Raw genomic sequence first — 19,530 nt, 5'->3', positions numbered from 1 at the left:
AAATGCAGACCAGCATATACACTCTAGATTCAGGGTGAAAAGGGTTGTGTACAGAATGCATCTGTTAGATTAAATCCCCTCTGCTACAGGGGATTGTCTGAAATGTAGTGGAGTATGTGTAAAGTACTATAAAACCACCAAAATTATCAGACTTGTGCTTAACTGTAGTACTTTAAAATAGGCCTACACTTAGTTGCTTACCATCAGTGGCTGTATGTCTATGTTTTAAAATCCCCCATGAGCCAGCCATGCAGGGTTGCTGTATGGTTCTGATTTTAACCATGCTGTGTTCATATGATTCATCCCAGGGATCCACAGATCACTTTATCATTCACAAACATTACCACTGATGAGAGATGAGGGTAATAGCAACACTCCACTTACATATGTTTGTGATTATGGCCTGGAGGTTTTGCTATACCCTGCATGCTTTTAGTTTCAGTTACAGCATTGCAAGTTGTCTCATCTTGACATAGCCAGGTTTAAGACAGTTCCGCTCCTGCTTGTTATCTTTCATATTAGCTTTTGTTTCTTGTTTTTGCCAAGGGGTAACTATATTACTAGTCACAGTCATGTTTGCAGTTTTGGTCTCCATACTGAAGGTCTCATGCAATCAGACTCCTGGTTAATTTACTGCAACAAGTGACACGTGAAAGTTGTTGTTCATTACACTGTGAGCCAGGACACATTTGGGATAATACACTAAGTTTAATACAAACAAAGCACAACTTTGTAGTTTTTAATGTTCCAACAATATTTCAGGAAACTTCCAAGGGACAGTATTATCGGTTAAGAGCACCAAATTCTACTTTATCACCAATAAAAAAAACTCTTCAACTACATCCAGGGTTGTAATTACCTTCAAATGTCACGTGGTGGCAACAAAGTACCAGGTTTTGCAATAGTGGCCCAGCTAAAATAATCAGTTACACTGTTTAACACTGTTAGCTAACAGCATCTGGGAGTCTGGTTCTAATGTTTTCAGAGCCAATTAAACATTCTCTTTACAAACAGCTGTGTTATCTTTGTGATCCAAATACTCGTGTTCATCTTGAACACAAACATTTAGGGTAACACATATAGCTTGCTAAGATACAGTACAGTATGTCAGGCATAAAGAGGAAAAAAATGCATTTAAACGACTAATACCCCACCCCTACTCACATTTAAACACACAAGCACACCCATATCAAGAATAAAACAGTGTATCTAGTCTGTATTTGCACACCATATCTTGATATGCATGTGCACAATATACAGTAAATTTGTCTAAATATTTCTAGATGTGTCCGTTCTTTTTTCGTATAGAAAAGTGGGATCAGAAACAGCCTTCATTTGATTATTAATAGCCAATCTTACTAATGATATGCTATTTTCTGTTGTTGTAGTCTTTGTGTATCTGTCTCAAAAAAGAAAAGAGAGAAGAGAAATAAATTAGTTCCTCTGCTCCTCCTGCCTCCCCTCTCAGTTGTTTTCCTTTTTCTTTCTACAAATGCATTCAGCCAATCTCCCTTTTTTGTCTGACACAGTTTTCATTTACACCATTTTATTCTCCCAGCCCCACACTCCCTGATTTTACTATATAAAATGAATCTCCTCTTGTAACCCTCTTTGTTTGCTGTGGAATGATTCTTACTCAATGCTGCCCTCTGCTGGAGAAACATCAGTGTTAAAAGATGGTGCAAATGCTCATCATGGGTACTTTTGTTGTCTGGGTAGATGAATCAGTGAACACAGTTCCAGTATCCAGTATTTGAAGGTGGTAAATATCTTTGACCATATTTATCTACAGTTTCTCATGCTGGCATGTAAATGTGTCACAAGTATGTTGCTTGTGGGATTCCACATGTCAGGAGTGATGAGCACCAAGCTGTAGTGGAATGTAACTAAGTATATTTACTCAAATTGTTGTATAGTACTGTTGTTGCTGTAAGTATTTCCATTTAACACCACGCTATTCTTCTAATCCAGTACATTACATTTCAAGGTGAAATACAGTACATTTTACTTCACTAAGATTATTTGACAGCCATATTTAGGATACTTAATTTGCAGCTCAAGATGATACATAAAAAACACCAGTTTCTAAAATGTGATACATTTTATAGAGAAGCCAAAGAAGCCAAATAAGAACCACCATTCAATTGTTTCTTGAACATCAATGCATCAGTAATCCAACCAACAGCGTTGTTGTTGGTTTATTTGTTGTTGTCATTGGTTTATTTGTTTTTTATATTAACATTATGCCTCCAAAGCATAAAACCCAGCATCACCACTGTTCATTATGAAGTGTCAAATGTGTGCCCTCTGGTGGACAGCTGACGAAATTACTGCTGGCTAGGAAAGAACCTCTGGTCAAACAAATTTCAGCACCATGGCGATGGACAGCTCCCAGTACGAGTGACCAACATAGTTAAAGGACGTGAAGTGACACAACTTCCTCTGTGATGAGTGTCATGCTCCTGAAATTGAAGAGACTGTGATATTTTAGACTTCATAATTTTGCCAATCACAGCATCATAATTCCACTCCTGTTTAACCAACTGCTATGTTTAAAAGAAAATAAAAAATTTGTATGAGGCCATTTGGTTTGGTCTCCAGCTGTAGACGTATACATGCATTTGATGTTCCTGAATAGGTTTTGTGAATATAGTGATTTATTTTTCTGTAAAGTGTTTCTTCTGTCAGAGTTCGAGGAAAAATATCACACCTCTGTTTTAGGTATAGAGCGCCATCCCTCACTCATCTGAAAGTACGCCAAGCTGACCTAAATATGGCTGCCCCTTTAGCCGTCCCTATGGATCACCTCACCGCAGAGAAGGTTAGCCTGTTCCCCTCCATGCTCTCTGTGGACACCCATTTCCTTATTAACCGAATTATTTTAAATCTGAACCATGGAACGACCTAATTACCCTGTTCATTTCTGGCCAGTGGCCAGCTCTCATCTGTTGATGGTAGGAGCTAATTCCCTGCGAAGTAAGCTGTAAAAGGGCACAGAGAGAAAAGCCACAGGCCTCCAAGCTCACATCCAGGTGTGTCATTTGGAGCTGAGCCCCCCTTCCCCTTGACGTTTGTATTCGTGTTGGTGGTCTTAATTAAAGTGATATTTCGAGAAAGGAGGTCCTGTTTGTTCAGTTAATGAACCCCACTATTCTCTGCGGGCAAATGGAAATGCAAGCACTCCAATTAGCATATGTTAGCATTTTACTATGTTTATTCCTCACTGTGGAAAACAGCTTACGAAGGCGAAAAGCTTTCCACCCTTATAAGAGTGGCTGTGGAACTTTTTCACCCCAAAATAATTGACTCCAGCTAATTAAACATAGATTTCGGAAACTTACATCTAAATGCTTTGTGCATGTAGATGGACAGTGTCTGTGTCTGAGTGCATGAGCAGGGATAGACCTTGAGTTTTATGAATTACAGCAGACTGCATATGCATATGTTAGAGACATAAGAAAGACCATGTGAAAAAAATACTTTATTTTCATAAATGTATACAGTACATGTGTGGGGGAAATCCCCCGTCTTTACAGTTGTCTGCGTCATGTTGCAGCTTGCATATACATTATCATACTGTTTGTCATATTCACGCAAGCTCTGTTAGCAAACAAACATACAAAAAGAAAAAAAAAGAATTTTTCTTTAATAAAACCTAAAAATATAAATTCATAAGGATGTGCAAAATTATTGTCCACTAATGCTTTTCAAAACATTTTGGATGTAACTGCTGCGCCAGTTTGATTGTCTAAATAATAATAATAATAATGATGATGGTAATAGGCAGACACTTACAATGACCATGTTCAGTGGCTTGTCACATAAATAGTCACCACCCTTCAGCCTTTTAGGCAAAATGGATTGTTCATTCATTATTTCCTCTTACTCAGTGAATTGCTCATCATCTGTATCTTTCACACCACCTGTAAGTCATATATATGTTCATTAATTTATGTAGTTAATGGTCTCCTCCTCTGTATTCATGTGAGGTTGTCCATCATTTTCATCATCCATTCAGAGAGTCATTTAAAAGTCAGTCGTTGTACAGGTCATTATTTATAATCGCTGCCTCTCCCTGGGGGGACATCTGAAGACGTCGCTTCTTGCCAAAGGTGGAGAAGGAATTGTGGACGTCCAGCTCACTTCGCTGTGCAGTGGGCCTTAGGGTGCAAAAGCCAGACGGTGTCCCGGGGATGTAGACATTGTGGTGGTAGTCAGGCGGCGGGTGGGGGTGAGGGTGGGGGTGGGAGGGGATGGATGGCTGCTGCTGCTGGGGAGGAGGTGTGCACCGAGGAGTCCAAGGGCGAGAGGGGACCCCACTGGTTGAAGGAGACATCTTATATTCTGTAGTATGACACAGGTAAAAACAAGGGAGAGGAGAAGCCACTACTTAATTATACAATACTGACTTACTGCTGTAGTGCTGTTTTCATTTTCAGAGCATTTTTTTACTTTAGTGCCTTGCAGTCAGGTCAATACATTGACATACAAGGAAAGATTGAGATATAACCTTGTTTAAAATGTCATTAAAGCATGGAGGTATACACAACATACTGTAAATACCTATACAACCCTAAATGTGTGTAGTCTTGATGAAAGCTGTTGGTGGTCAACATGTGTTTGGCCTCTCTTACCTTTGACGCCTCTCATGTGAGTACCCCAGGTCCAGTACTGTCCAGGTGCCATGGAGGTGACATAGTTTTCTGGGTCTGCGTGCATGGCTTTACGCATGAGGGTACCATCCATGTTGATGGAGTTGTAACTAGAAACAAGTCACCAGGCCGTGATTACAATATTCTTTACTTCATTTATCATCCAATTTAACATGATTAAAGGGATTTTTATCCAGGTGATCTACTTTAGCTCTTGATGTGAGGTGTCATGCTGAAACAGTGTAACGTTGAGATAAATGTAAGGTCGCTTTACACTAGGTTGACAACATGCAGAGGTCAAAATGGTACCTTTTAATGGAGGAGTTCTGGTTTTTTGTGAGAGTCCAGTCTGTGTTTGGCTGCTTCAGCTGCAGAGAGAGAACGTGAGATAATTTAATGTCTACTTGATCAAATTTACAAAATCATCGTGTAAACGCGCACGATGCCGCAATGTCACTGCTCAGATCTATTGCGAGAGATTTCTGTCTTCAAAATAAGTTTCAGTCAAACCGGCTGAGATAGAAAACGACGTGTGTTGATTCTGCCCTCTTGAATCAGCAGAGGTCAGTGATAATTGACATGAGTAGCGGTCTATCATTTTGTTTGTCCTGAAATGGAGACATGACTTGTTTTCAGATGGACCGTGGCTGCCGCCCTGTGGAGGTTTGGCAGAACAGAATTTTTTTGAGAGAGCAGAGGTGCTGTTGCCTTCAGCTACGACTCGCCTGTCTCTTAGTCCTGCTTTTATCCTCTGTGGCGCAGCGGGAGGGGGTGAAGGAGAGCACCCGAGTGATATTTATTCCGGGTCTGAGCCTCATAGTATGGATTCCACGCTCTATTAATTCACTTAAAGTTGTTAACAAGGAGAATGCGACGTAAGCGTATTATTAGAATCGGTATTCAAAATACACTCCTCGCCAACTACGCACAAAACCAATTAGAACCCCACCGGGATGAAACGAAACATGATTTTAATCTTCAAAGGAAACCGTGCCAGGGAGGAAATTAAGAAAATTACACACGTCATTGTTTTGTGGATTTTATGCATCATTTTACATTAATATTTGCCTGATGCTCCTCGAGCAAGGTTTTTAATTAAAAGTCTCACATAGAGCCTTGAAAAGTTTGCGGTCCTTGCAGCTGTATACGCACAACCCAAGACAGCTCAACGCGCATAGGCCTGTACACCGTGGCACTTATACACGTGCACGCACCTGTCCTGGGTGTTTTACACGCTTGAATGTGTGTTTAATCTCTCTTTTCACCTTCAATTCATCAACTTAAGCAGCCCTCCGCACTTACTTTGTGAAATGCTCAGATAGTTTCATTGTGATTTGTCTTTGAGATTTAATGTGTCACTGACGACCTCGCTTCGACTCGTGTGGGTACGCCGGGGGACACCACCGGGTGAATTAGGGGAACCAATTAACGACAGGAAGGACACTTTCTCCTGAAGGAGCATGGCTGCGGGCAGAACAATCACCGTGACCTCGAAATCCCTCTTGTGGCCAGAGGTGTGTGTGCCAGTGACCGAATTGACATTTCTCAGTCTGCCTGGTGGAGTCTGGTATCAGGGCTCTGAGTCTTTGTCCCTCTGCCTTTTGATGAAAACAGGCAGAGGACAATGAGCAATACGCACACATTTACGGTCTGCTGCCCCGTCCATTAGAATTAGAAAACACTGATGTAGACATCCTGCCTCCGTAAATTCCCACTCTCCTCGTCTCCTTCCTCCCCCCTCCTTCTATTTCACCCCTCCTTTCCCCTGTCCTTGCTCGACAAATATGAAGCCACATCTCTCTCCCTCTCTCTCTCCTCGCATACAGAGGACAACGCCGGGGCCGATCTACAGGCGTCCCACGTCTCAGTCCAGCCGTGTCCTTGCACCCCCTCCTTCTCCTTGCCCCCTCCCCTCTCGATGTCCTCCCCTGTCTCCCCAAAACCAGCCATTTGCCATTTTTCATCAATAATGGACAGCTCCCCCCCCCCCCCCCCCCCCCCCCCCCCCCCTTGCGAATACGCCACATTGTGTGTAGTATAATGGTTCGGCCGTGCTTGTGCCCTTGAGGCATAGTTAGTGAGGTTATCTGTCCTGTATTGTTAGTTTGAGAACAAGAAGGCGTGTCGCACACCCGACTGATCGAACAAGATTTGTCTGAACCCAAGGCAGATGAATTCAAACAACTGCCATTCACCTTGTCCGTCACTTATATAACCTTGACTTTCTGTTCAAACTCAGGTAGATGTGCTGGAAGCAGGTGTGTGTCCTCTCATGGCATGGAAAGTATGGTGCAATGACACTGGATGATGAAGACATTAATCACAAGCAACTGTAATGAAGTTCATGGATTTATATTGAAAGGCTTTTTCCACGTGTAAATCAAAAACGTGTCGTGAAGATACCTGGAAATGAACTGAACAGAGGGGTCTGCTTGAACTACATCTCCTCTTCCTCTCACACAGTAATTGATATCTCACTTCATTCTACACAGATGATGAGACACGGTATGTGCACAGCATATGCTCCTCGCAAGACAGAGCTTTACACTTTCATTAACATGTCAATTAAAATGTAATCTCACGTCGTCTCATTTAATCTCCTGGGTGCATAACATCACCATAGACAGCACAATTAGGAGAAATTATTGCCATCATTATAAAAACAGTGGAGACAACATACTGTATAACACACTTATTAATGAGAGAGCGGAGAGAAGGAAAGAGTGGCTTTGCTCAGTTTTTGCTCAGGTTGAGTTCAGATGTGTCTGGCATGCGTGATTTGACCTTGATGGGAGAATGTCACAGCCCAGATTCTTATCAGATAGAAATCTGAGATGGATTTTGCTGTGGCAGTGAGAGAAGCGGACGGATTTAAATGAACAACATACGCTCTCGAGTCTTAGACTCTGATTTCACTATACCTCATTGGGAGTAGTTGCTCCGTTGTTCACAGATGCGCTCCGGCTTTGCGCGTTCCACGAGTTTTCTGCGCTCTTCGCCTCGTTGTTCCTCGGTGTGCTGCCGGGGCTGCACGGCTTCAGAAACATAAAGTCACTTTTGGCAGATTCGGGGGTCAGGCACACTTTATAACAATATGACTGAGAGAGACTGCTGTTTCCATTCACCTCCATACAGTTTGTGGGCACTTTAGCCGCGGATGAAATCTGCAGGTTGAGGTTGGATTTTTTGAACACCTCTGGGGGCGGCTCAGGCTGAAACCCCCCGCAGCAGCAGCAGGCGAACGGTGGCAGGTTGTACCCGCTGAGGGTCTCCCTGTCCTTGTAGCACTTCACCGCGGCCAGCACGATAATAGCCACCAGGAATATTAAGGATATTGTGCTCAGTGACACGATCAAGTAGAGAGCGAGGTTTGAGGGGGGCTGTGGGCTGAGTGTGAGGTCTCCGAAATCTGACAGTGACTCAGGCACGCTGTCTACCACTGTGAGGACAATGGAAACGGTGGCGGAGAGCGGCGGCTGCCCGTTGTCCTTGACTAATATTACCAGTCTTTGTCTTGTTGCGTCTTTTTCCACTAGCCGGCGAATAGTCCTGATTTCGCCGGTGTACAAAGCCACACTGAACAGTCCCGGGTCTGTAGCCTGCACTACCTGATAAGACAGCCGGGAGTTTTGCCCTGCGTCCGCGTCTAAGGCTGTTATTTTCGTAACCAGATACCCAGCGTCTACTGCCCGTGGAACCACCTCTGTGGCCACGGTGCCGTTTTTAGGCAGCGGGGATACAATAACAGGTGCATTGTCGTTCTGGTCCAAGACAAAGACGTTGACTGTGACATTGCTGGCGAGAGGAGGGAAACCAGCGTCCTGCGCCTGGACCAGAATCTGAAAGTTTCTAAGTTGCTCATAATCAAAAGAGCGCAGTGCGTAGATATTGCCGTTGTCGGAATTGATGGAGACATAAGTGGACACGGGCATGCCCTGAATCTGACCCTCCAGAATAGAATAAGACAGATAGGCGTTCTGGTTAGAATCGGGGTCGAATGCAGTTACTGAGCAAATGGAAGCGCCCGGGGCGTTATTCTCGGTCACATACACTGTGTATGAAGGTTGAGAGAACCGCGGGGGGTTGTCGTTAATGTCAGACACTTGAACGAGGATGGTTTTCCTGGTGGAGAGCGAAGGAGAGCCCAGGTCGCGCGCTGTGAGCGTAATGTTGTACTCTGACACCGCTTCCCTGTCCAGAAACTCGCTTGTCACCAGAGTATAGTAGTTTTTAAATGATGAATGGAGCTGAAACGGAACGTTACTCGGAATTTGGCAATCAACGTTCCCGTTCTCTCCCGAGTCCCGGTCCATGACACTAATAACAGCTATCACCGTGCCCGGTGGCGCGTCTTCCTGGACAGGAGTGGAAACTGATGTGAGGATGACTTCGGGCGCGTTGTCATTGACATCCAGGATGTCTACCAGTACTTTACTGTGCACTGCCACAGCCGAGGGTCCCCTGTCTTTCGCCTGCACATACAACTCATACACACTGGCCTTCTCGTAGTCCACAATGCCCTTCACTCGGATTTCACCCGTGTAAGGATCCACGCTGAACAGTTCGCGCACCTTGAGTGGTGCGTGCCCGCTAAACGCGTAGGTCACCTCCCCATTAGAGCCCTCATCCAGGTCTGTGGCGTTTAGCTTCAGCACCAGCGTCCCCCTCGGTGCGTTCTCCACCAGGCTCGCCCGGTAAACAGAGCGGTCAAACACGGGCACGTTATCGTTTGCGTCTAACACTGTAATAGTTATCAGTGCTGTCCCAGAACGTTCCGGTGACCCCCCGTCAAAGGCAGTCAGAACCATTTCATGTTTTTTCTGCTGTTCCCGGTCCAGTGGTGTGTCCAGCACAAGCTCAGCAAACTTGCTTCCGTCATTGCGCGTCTGGATATTCAGTACGAAGTGCTCATTCGCGCTTAGCTGGTAGGAGCGCAAAGAGTTGGTGCCCACGTCCTGGTCCTGTGCGCTCTCTAACGGGAAACAGGACCCGGGCGCAGCCGACTCTGTGATGTCGAGATTAAATTCGCTCCACGGGAAACTGGGAGAATTGTCATTCACATCTAAAATCTCCACTTCCACTCTGTACAGTTCTAATGGGTTTTCAATAACCACTTGTAAGTGTAAAAAACAGCTCGGGCTTCGTTCACACAGCTCCTCTCTGTCTATCTTTTCATTGACGAAAAGAATGCCATTCTCCAAGTTCACTTCTAAATACTGCTTATTTGCGCCGGAGACTATACGAAACCGACGAGCTGACAGCTTGGCTACATCCAAGCCCAGGTCTTCGGCGATGTTGCCCACAAAAGCTCCATGCTCCAGCTCTTCGGGAATGGAGTACCGAATTTGCGCAAGAACCAGGTCCACTACACACGCACACAGAAGCAGGCATATAACCATCCCAGTCACCGGTACCCAACTGCCCCTGGAGAGTCTGTGATCCATTTCAGCGGCGTGCGTAAATTCACCTCACCCAGACATCTTTCTCCTCATGAAGCCATTCAGCTGAACCGCTGAAAAGTAAACACAGAGGCAGAGCCAGTCCCGAGTTTAAAAAAAAATCTTCAGACACAAGTTTGTAACATCTATGTTTATGGATAACTTTACTGGATAGTTAAGCTGAGGGGACGGGATAGGAGAGTGAAACACTTCTCTCTCCCTCTCTCTCTCTCTTTCTGTTGTGCTCCAAGCGCAACACCGGTGGTGTGTGAACGGGGGAGGCTCGCGCTTTGATTTTCCAGTGTATTAGACGCTCGGAGAAGCTGGTGGGGAGGCGTGTGTGTGTGTGAAACAGAGAGAGAGAGAAAGAGAGAGAGGGGTGGAGGGGTGGAGGACAGAGGGGGTGGACGTAGCCTCTCTCAGCTCCGTATTGGAGGACGCCGACGAGAAGTGCGACTCTAATTACTGTAGACGTTTAACCCTTTCACATCCTCGTGTCTGTTCCTCTGACCCATTAAAGAGACGAAAAGGCGTAAGTTTGACACCAGACGTCAGAGCCAGATTTGGATTAGGAGATAAAGTGTGTTGTGAGTGTCGTTTTCTAGGCTGCATTAAAGAGATGAGGATGGACAAGGATTTGTCTTGGTGACCACAGTACCCTACAGGCCCAGGATGACATATAATGATGATTTTACTTTCATTTATTTTACCTCACGTTATAGCTTTAGAGTAAAAGAATAAACTATCCTTCCCTAGCTCTACCATTACACGTTACAGTGCAGAAAACAAAAACACACAGGCCTAAGCACTCTTTCGCTTTGCCTCAAATGGGCCGGTGGCCACTGGCTCCTGGGATTCCATAATGCTTTTAATGAGAGCCCTTTGAAGATGAATGCCCACATTGCAAAAACAGTCCCACATCCATTAATCATCACACACGAAATTGGGTTTTACAAAAAGAATCTTTGATGGGTCAGGGTATTCAATTTTCATCAATATTTAAATGAGTGTGAGCGACATTTTGGAGCTTAAAATGATTATATAGTGACAATCATCAGCGGGCGATACACTCATACAAATACGCATTACACGACTTTAATTCACCTAAGTAGGACTGAACATGTATCAACATAATCAACATAAAAGCAATGTCATAAAGCCTTAATCATACTTGTCTGTAATCAGGCATCATAGTTGGGATTAGATAAATAGGTGATGTGTTTACAGTTGGTAGCAGGAAGAGGCGCGCGGGAACACTGGGGAGTGTTTTTAATGACTAAAATCTTTGACTGCATTCATAAGTGACTTCAGCAGATCAAAGTACTGAGCACTGTAGTTTTTTATAGGACAAAGAGGACAGCTCGGGCCTCTTTAGAGTGTTACACATGTTTGTTCAGATCTAATCTTTTCCCTGTTAATCCTGGTCAGTTAGACAACCACTGGACCACAGAGACTGAGAGAGAAACTAAAGGATGCCTTTGTGAATTCGGGTTCGTCTCCACACAGACACGAGTGGCATCCTAATGTAAAACGGTGGCTTGAAATCTGAAAGTCTCTTCTTGGGACTGACGACACAGCCTTGGCCCCCGGGCAGCGCTGGGCTTGTTAGCTACTAAAAAAGAAGAAAGAAGAGAGGGGGATGAGAGAGAAAGAACAAGAAACAAATATTTCTGCTTCCTAGGGGCAACATTTTCTTTTACACTAGACGCCACATTTTCTGTTAAAAACAAGCGACACTGATGTCTAATGTTGCTGTGACATTTTCACTTGAAAAAATCAAACGGGGCTAGTGGGAATACTTCAGCTTGGAGATGCTGGTTGTTACTGACATTTCTCTTTTAAGCAGATAAGAGAATAATAACTTTAGGAATCGGGGAGTGGGGGTGAGATGTAGTTGATGTATAATTCATGTTCAGTCTGGTATTTAACAGGGGGATAACAAAGGTTATTTCTGAATAAAAACTGCAGTGCTATCAAATGAGTAAATTCTCATTATGGAATAAAACGTTACATAACTAACTAACATACTTTCCCTGGGAACAAAAGTTGTTCCTGACCTATGTGTCCAACAACGAGCTCTCGAAATGCAACACCCTCCCCTTTTCAGGAAAAAAAAAAACTAAAATCCCCAGGTTTAAATAAGCAGAAAACACAATCTGCTTGCAGACTTAACCTCAAGCAGATGGTTAAGCTTCTCCAGAAATGATTACATTTCTGGAAAAGAAAAGAAAATCACCACCACCAGTTCCATTGCTTTCCCCTTCTTTTTAATTAACGGAGTGAAGGATTAGTGTGCAGCTATCCGGGATCAACCGTTCTCCGACGGAAGAATACAAATGTTTTGTGATAAATAATCCCAAAGCACTCCGGCCGGCGGTCCCTCGGTGCCTGTTACATTAACATGCATTACACGGAGCATTAAGCCGGTCTCATCCGCCCCTATCGCCTCGCTCACCCCATTGTCCGACAGAGAGACTGCCATTACTTTCTCTGAACTACCGCTCAAAAACCACCTGACCGTGACCTGTTACTCCCCTCCCCAGGAGTGTGTCACAGGTTGAAAAGGTCGCTAGGGGTGGTGACAAGGAAAGTACTAATGATTGGTTACTTTTACGTTTATTCTTCTACACGTTACATAATGACGCACACGTTTTATTTTTTCCAAGTGTTTTTAGTTGACCAGGTACCGGCTACGTTTTACTTGCCCCATAATGTGCTCGAGTGAGGGCAACTGAATCATTTCTTTTTTTTTTCATTCGTGATCTTGTGGCTCCATCTACTGGCTGTATGTAAAGTGTGCGTGCGTGCGTGTGTGTGTATGGAAATAAGTAGGCCTATTGTAACCTCAGTGACATGTCTCAGCAACAGGGTGTTAAGCAATTTAAGGGCCCCATTTAAAAGAAGTAACTTATTAATATAGAAGCATTATCAGCTTTATTGGCCAATGGTGTAGACACTAAAGAAATATCAACCAGATTCTCAGTTGTCCACAGTATGAATATACAACATGCAGAGAATGGCATAAATCTTAACAAAGATAACAAGGAGAAACATATAGCATTTGGTTAATATAGATTATATTAACACAAGAGTCTCAGAGTGTTGGTGTCACAGTTTTGAATATTTTAGAATCAAACTAGGCCTGTTACCAGTTGGTAATCAGTGTATACTGTTTTTTGCCACGCAACTAAGGAGAGAATTAGCTTTAGGCCTACTGTTGTCATCCTTATAAAATATATAACAAACTGCCATTCCGTAAAGAACATAATTCTGCCTTTTTTTAACCTTGAGTCTTGGTAAAATGGTCATCTCTTGAAAACCAATGACTAAAAAAAAACACAGACTCATGACTAGAGGATGATGAGTCTGTTTAATCATCATAATCTGAGTCCCCAATGTCATCAAAAAAACTTGTCACAGTTATAACTGAGCTCATCAACCACCACAGTTGAATATGAACCTTCCAGAGACAAACTTTACTTGGCTGAAAACTGCTGTTTCATCCTTTTGTGTGTACTGATAACATACAAACCTATAATCTGATTTACAACATTCCAAACAATGTGAAATTAAAACATATGAATGAGTCAACAACATTAATAAATTGAGAGAATGAGGGTGAGGTGTAATTAGTCTACACTGATTAATCTATAAGAAGCACCAGTCAGGATCTGTCAGTTAAGTTCTGTTTTCACTTTGTCCCTATCAGAGGCCATTATTTAACGTCTGCACTGTTGTGGTCTTTTTTCATGTGTGATCTTAGTGCGCCATCTACCGGATATTGATCGGCATAACGGTTACTGTCAGCAAAGAACGAAAACACTGTGCAGTGTTAATAGTACTGTCAATATTCCTTAATCAAATGCATTGTTTGACTCGGTGACCTCTGCCCCTGAGAGTTGTTTACAACATCGTTCCTCATGAGCTCAGTATGACTGTGTTGTTTGCACGATGTTTATTATTACATTTATTACATTTGTAGATTTGGTGTTCCACAGGATGAAAAAATGGGGGGGGGGGGGGGGGGCTGGACAGGTCGTCAGTCTATCACAGGGCTATAGGACAATGCCAATCCTTCTAATTCTAATAGCCTTTGTCCCGTATGAAAAACAATAGTACAATACAAGTACAATAATAGTGAGCTACTAGTGGTAGTATGAAATTCCTGTCAGAGTGGACTTCTCATAAGAAACGCTATATAAAACACTTCTGTCAAATATGAATTATCAGTACAGATTTGCCTGTGCATATTCTCATTTGTCCAGGTCATAGTATCCTAAAGGAGTTTAAATCGAAAAAACAACTGGACTTGATTATTTGTCTGGGAAGACGTTTCACCTCTCATCCAAGAGGCTTCATCAGTTCATGTACGCATCTGACCAGGCTGGGACTGGTCTAACTTTTTTTCTTTCTCCACACCAAAAAGTTAGACCAGTCCCAGCCTGGTCAGATGCGTACATGAACTGATGAAGCCTCTTGGATGAGAGGTGAAACGTCTTCCCAGACAAATAATCAAGTCCAGTTGTTTTTTCGATTTAAACTCCTTTAGGATACAGTACAGATTTGATTTGTGTGCTTAAAATTAGTCGGCTAATTTTGATTACTATAAGTTCTCTTACGACCTATTTCAACACGATAGAGCATGGTGACTTTTGTCACTTGATAGACTGAGCTGCCTCACCTTAATGGAATTTATTCTAAAGGTGGAGAGCTGGGAAAACAATGAGAAAACCAAATGAAAAGCACTGTAAAATGTGGCGCCGTCTTACAGCGACCTCTACTGGACACAAACTTGTTTGTCTGAGCTGCTGTCACCCTTGAACATCACGTCCATGTTTTTTGTCGAAAGTGTGAATCACAGGACAAACAGAAGAAATGTGTTTTCTTTTTATTCATAAATTTTAACAGGAATATTTGGAGCACGTTGTCAGTATTTCAGAGTCATATGGTGATGCGTGGTGTGGGTTTCAGCTCCTGTGCTACAGTATCATAGTAGTTTCTTTCTCCGCAGACATTTCTTTTAGTTGTGATAAAGGTTTTTTTTATTTTATTTTTTTTTATCGTTTAGTTCTCAGACAAAGAACCTTAGAGAAGTATGAAGATAAAAAGCAAACAACATTGTACAGTGCATATTGTCGAACCCTACAACCCGCTGTCCGTAGGTGGAAAACGTCTGAGTAAGAAGTAACTGAGCTAAACCAATGCAACAACTCTATGAGAACAACTTCCTTAAATATGTGAGCAAACCACATGGCATGCAGACGATTAACTTGTACAGTCTGTCTTCTTGGCTTCGATTCAGAGGTAAGCTATGGGTTAAGAACCACGTGTTGAATAAAGCCAGGGAAGCTTTATAAAGGAAGCAAGAACAGTGTGATGAGTTCCTGGTTAAAGATTAAGGAGTAGAGGTGACGCGGGGGGGGGGGGGGGGGGGGCAGGTGCTTCCTTTCCTCAATAGGTAGGCCTGCTACAGACAACATGGTCCTAACTCAGACCTGATTAGGTTAACACTTTGGTCTGTTTTATTTGTTGACTCATGATACATGAAATTGAGGTGCGTGGTATGGGTTTAAGCTCCTGTGCTACAGTGTCATAACACAACCATAGTAGTTCCTTTGTCCACCAACGAATTAAAAGGGTCACAAATGAAAGGAAAATCCAACATAAAGTGTCTTGGTAGGGTGTTGGGCCACCGCATGCCGCCCGCACAGCTTCACTGCTCCTTTGCATCAATTCTTTCATCAAGTCTCTGGAAATGTACTGGGGGGACGAATACCATTCTTCCAAAAGATATCCCCTCATTTGGCATTTGATGATGGCGATGGAGGAGAGCCTAAAACGGCTCTCAGAAATATCATCTTGCTTTTCAACGGGGTTGAGATCTGGTGACTGTAAAGATCATAGCATACGATTCACATCATTTTCATGCTCATCAAATCATTCAGTGACCCCTCCTGCCATATGGATGGGGACATAGCCATCGCTGATTCTCCACTGATTTTTCAGGTTTTCCTTTACTTTTACTTTGTCACTCGTCTGTTTGTAATAATCTTTAGCATGTGATTCTCAGACTAAGAACCTTAGAGTAGTATGAGGTAAAAAATAAAAATAAAAAAACACCGGCCGTAGTCGAACCCTCCAGTCCGCGGTCTGCGGGCTGTAAACGCTGGAGTAACTACTGCTCTAAACCGATGCAGTGGTGTTGTGAAAACAACTTCCTACATGAGCAAACCACTGGGCATGCTGATGACTCATGTATAGGCTGTGTTCTGGGTTCAGTTAAAAAGTAAGCGATGAATTAAGAACCTCATGTTGAATCAAAAACGGGCAGTTTTACTAAGCGGCAGATTAATAAGAGCTGAGGCTTCTACAGACCACGTGTTGTAGTAACTCAGACCTTAACGCTTTGGTCCATTTTATTTATTGACTCGTGATACATGTTAATGTGAGTAAGACGTGACTTTCTGCACACAATCAGCTTGTTCAGTCCGCCAAAAATAATAAGAAAAGACCTGACGTTTTGTCACGTTGACACAGAAAATCCACTAGGGGGAGCTAAAGACCAATAAAACACACGCCAAAGTACAATTTTCACCTTTAACTGTCTCTGAAACATGCTGATATGCATACAGACATGAATTAAGTGATTAAGTGTGTGTGTGTGTGTGTGTGTGTGTGTGTGAGTGAGTGAGTGAGCGAGTGAGTGAGTGAGTGAGCGAGTGAGTGAGTGAGTGAGCGAGTGAGTGAGTGAGTGAGCGAGTGAGTGAGTGAGTGAGTGAGTGAGCGAGTGAGCGAGAGACAGAGAGACAGAAGGCAAAGGGAAGGGAAAGAGATAACAAAATACGGAGATGTGATGAAAGGGAGGGTGACTTCCACCTGCAATTAGCTTCACCTCATCACTCTCTGCAGTCTCCATAATAACCTGTTGAACTCTGACTACTGTGTCACCAGAGTATCTACCAGAGGAGTGAAACAGAAAAGGAGAGATGTGAGGATGAGAGGAAAGGTGGGAGGTCATATCAGACAATGAGATAACTGCAACAAATCATGGGGGAGGAAGGCAGGTGAGAGGAGATAAGACAGGCCAAAGAAAGAAAACAGAAAAATTTTAAAGATACACAGTAGCAGACCCGAGTGGTGAAGTGATAGGAAACTGTAGAGCAGGGATAGGGGAGAGGAGAGGGAGGAAAAAGAGGGAAAGAGAGAGAATAGAGGGTTTCGTCCACATGCTTCTCAGCTGTGTAAACTGAAGGTCTCTGCTGCTTCTCGGATTCCCTCGAAGAAGGGGGATATTTATAGGAGGCTGGCAGTGGCAGTGAATGGACCCTTGCTCTGTCACACCCACTAATATTATTATTATTACTTTATATGCGCAAAAATGGAAAATGTCAGCAACCTGAGAGGCCTGCAGAGACAGTGCGTGCATGCTCTGTGTCTCACACTCTGTCAGTGTGTGTGTGTGTGTGTATCCTCATGTTCGTGAGAAAGTGTCTGTTGGTGAGACAGAGCATTTATATGAAATGGGCAAAAGAAAGAAGCGTGAAGACAGAATTAAAGAAAGAACAGAAAAACAGGGATAAGTTGGCATGTATCGAGGGGTGTAACCTGATCTTCTGAACTTATTAGAGCTGTCAAAGAGTGAGAGAAAAGAGAGAGAGAGTGAGAGAAAAATAGAAAGAAAGAGAGAGGTGGAGCAGGGCTAGACAGACACAGACATGAGCACATATTCCAGCTCCAGATTATAAGATTCCCGCAAGTTGCAGACGTGTTGAAACAGACTACACATACACACACACACACACACACACACAGGCGCACGAACTCACACACACAGGTCCACGTCCACCTGGTAACAGATGCAAACTCAGGCACACATGCAGAAACACAAACAGTCTGATAGACATAACAGACGTGCACGCGCATGCACACATGCTGGGAAGCGAGGAAATTCCAGAGGGAACAGGTGGGAGTGGCGATAGCAATCTATCAGGATGACTTTGATCTTCCCCATGCCTCTGTCACCACAGTTTAAATACACTGGATGGATCAGGCCGGCCGCCAATTAATCATAATGTGCATGCACACGCCAAGATGTAATGACAGCACCACACCAAGACACTTGCAAAGTCAAATTGTAGTTTTTGATATTAAGCTGAAATGCCTCCTAAGTTATACAATACTGACTGTTTGCCTACCTACGATTCTTTGTGCTCTTTCCAAAGTAGCAGAGATAGTATAACAGTGGCATCTCTCTCTTTTTTTATTGCTGTGTTCAGTGAGAGAAAATGATCTGAAGGGGGCAGTGTTGAGAGAAGCTCCAGGGAGTTGAGCTGACTTATACCTGAAACATTACACAAATAACATCATGGGAATGTTTTGTCTGGATAAGTGAAATAAAACAACAGTCATCATCATCACGGTCAATACAGTCACATTTAATCATTTAGTGTTTATAATTTCTCATGATTGTCAACAAGATGATCTTTGATAAGATTGGAGGGAGGGAAGAAAAACACGAGGAAGGAAAAAGGGAAGAGAAAAGGGAGACAGAGAGGAGACAGAGACATGGCTCTGGCACAAATACAGTGTCTACTGAGGACAGAAGTCAAAGTTCAAGTGTGTGTGTGTGTGTGTGTGTGTGTGTGTGTGTGTTTTTGTGTACATGTATGTGTGTGCACATGTGTATGTGTGTATGTGTTCTCGGTGACCTGAAGCTTAGGGCATATTAAACAAAATCATTCATCTCATCACAAGGAAGAAAATACCAGAATGTCCGTATTATCAGCCAAGAGTCTCTCTTTCACTCTCTCTCTCTCTCTCTCTCTCTCTCTCTCTCTCTCTTTCTCTCTTTCTCTCTCTCTCTCTCTCTCTCTCTCTCTCTCTCTCTCTCTCTCTCTCTCTCTCTGTCTCTCTTTCTGTGTGTGTGTGTTGGCAAGTGCCAAGGCTGAGATGAGAGTGGAGAGCCCCTGCCTTAGGGGCCACAAAGACAGTTGATTGACAAGCCACATGAACATGAATGTGCCTGTGTAACCCTCTCTCTACCAAATCCTCATAATCACACCACTTCTACTCTTTTGTACCTCCTCTCCACCCATCCCTACTCCACTTCCCCTCTTTCCAGCCCTCTTCATCCTCTACATCATTCTCCCAACCATCCCTCCTTCCTCCTCTTCTCCATTGCCTCCAGGTCTTTTTTTTTTTTACTGGGAGGCAGGCTTATATTAATGACCCTCTTGGTAATTAGCTACTTTAAAGCATAAAAAGTCATGAATGGAGGCCTGCCCATGAACAGGTTTGCACATAAACACATTGGTCAGCTCACAGAGTGTGCTGCATGGGCAGAACACGAGCAGCAATCGTGAAAACATGCAAGGAGGAAAAAAACTCAATCGTGACGGAAACCGTTTGCAGAAATTATTCATTTCCCTCCTTTTTTATGT

At 43.4% G+C, this 19,530-nt stretch overlaps 1 protein-coding gene across 2 annotated transcripts; it reads right to left on the bottom strand.

Annotated features, from left to right (window-relative positions):
• Positions 1–3,518: 3,518 nt before the first annotated feature.
• Positions 3,519–10,292, bottom strand: LOC111239439 (protocadherin-10-like). 2 transcript variants are annotated; one of them, XM_022769321.1, is made up of 4 exons: positions 7,574–10,292; positions 4,962–5,020; positions 4,635–4,762; positions 3,519–4,344 (listed from the first exon to the last, which is right to left on the bottom strand). In XM_022769321.1, exons 1-4 carry the CDS (start codon positions 10,094–10,096, stop codon positions 4,034–4,036), a joined length of 3,021 nt encoding a protein of 1,006 aa, XP_022625042.1. In that variant the 5' UTR covers positions 10,097–10,292; the 3' UTR covers positions 3,519–4,033. The 2 variants fall into 2 exon arrangements, with proteins under 2 accessions (XP_022625042.1, XP_022625043.1); XM_022769322.1 differs by having other exon boundaries at positions 4,644–4,762.
• Between the last annotated feature and the right edge of the window lie 9,238 nt (positions 10,293–19,530).

The sequence above is a fragment of the Seriola dumerili genome, unplaced genomic scaffold (assembly GCF_002260705.1).
Source record: "Seriola dumerili isolate Sdu_G_001 unplaced genomic scaffold, Sdu_1.0 BDQW01002698.1, whole genome shotgun sequence".
Classification (NCBI taxonomy): Eukaryota; Metazoa; Chordata; class Actinopteri; order Carangiformes; family Carangidae; genus Seriola; species Seriola dumerili.
The sequence above is the reverse complement of the archived record's forward strand: the minus strand, read 5'-3'. Positions and strand labels throughout refer to the sequence as shown.

Coding starts and splice junctions, on each gene's coding strand:
- LOC111239439 (XM_022769321.1), bottom strand. CDS start 10,096: ATGGATCACAGACTCTCCAGGGGCAGTTGGGTACCGGTGACTGGGATG. Junction 4,763..4,961: donor CAGAACTCCTCCATTAAAAG/GTACCATTTTGA, acceptor ACTTGTTTCTAG/TTACAACTCCATCAACATGG. Junction 4,345..4,634: donor TCACATGAGAGGCGTCAAAG/GTAAGAGAGGCC, acceptor GTCATACTACAG/AATATAAGATGTCTCCTTCA.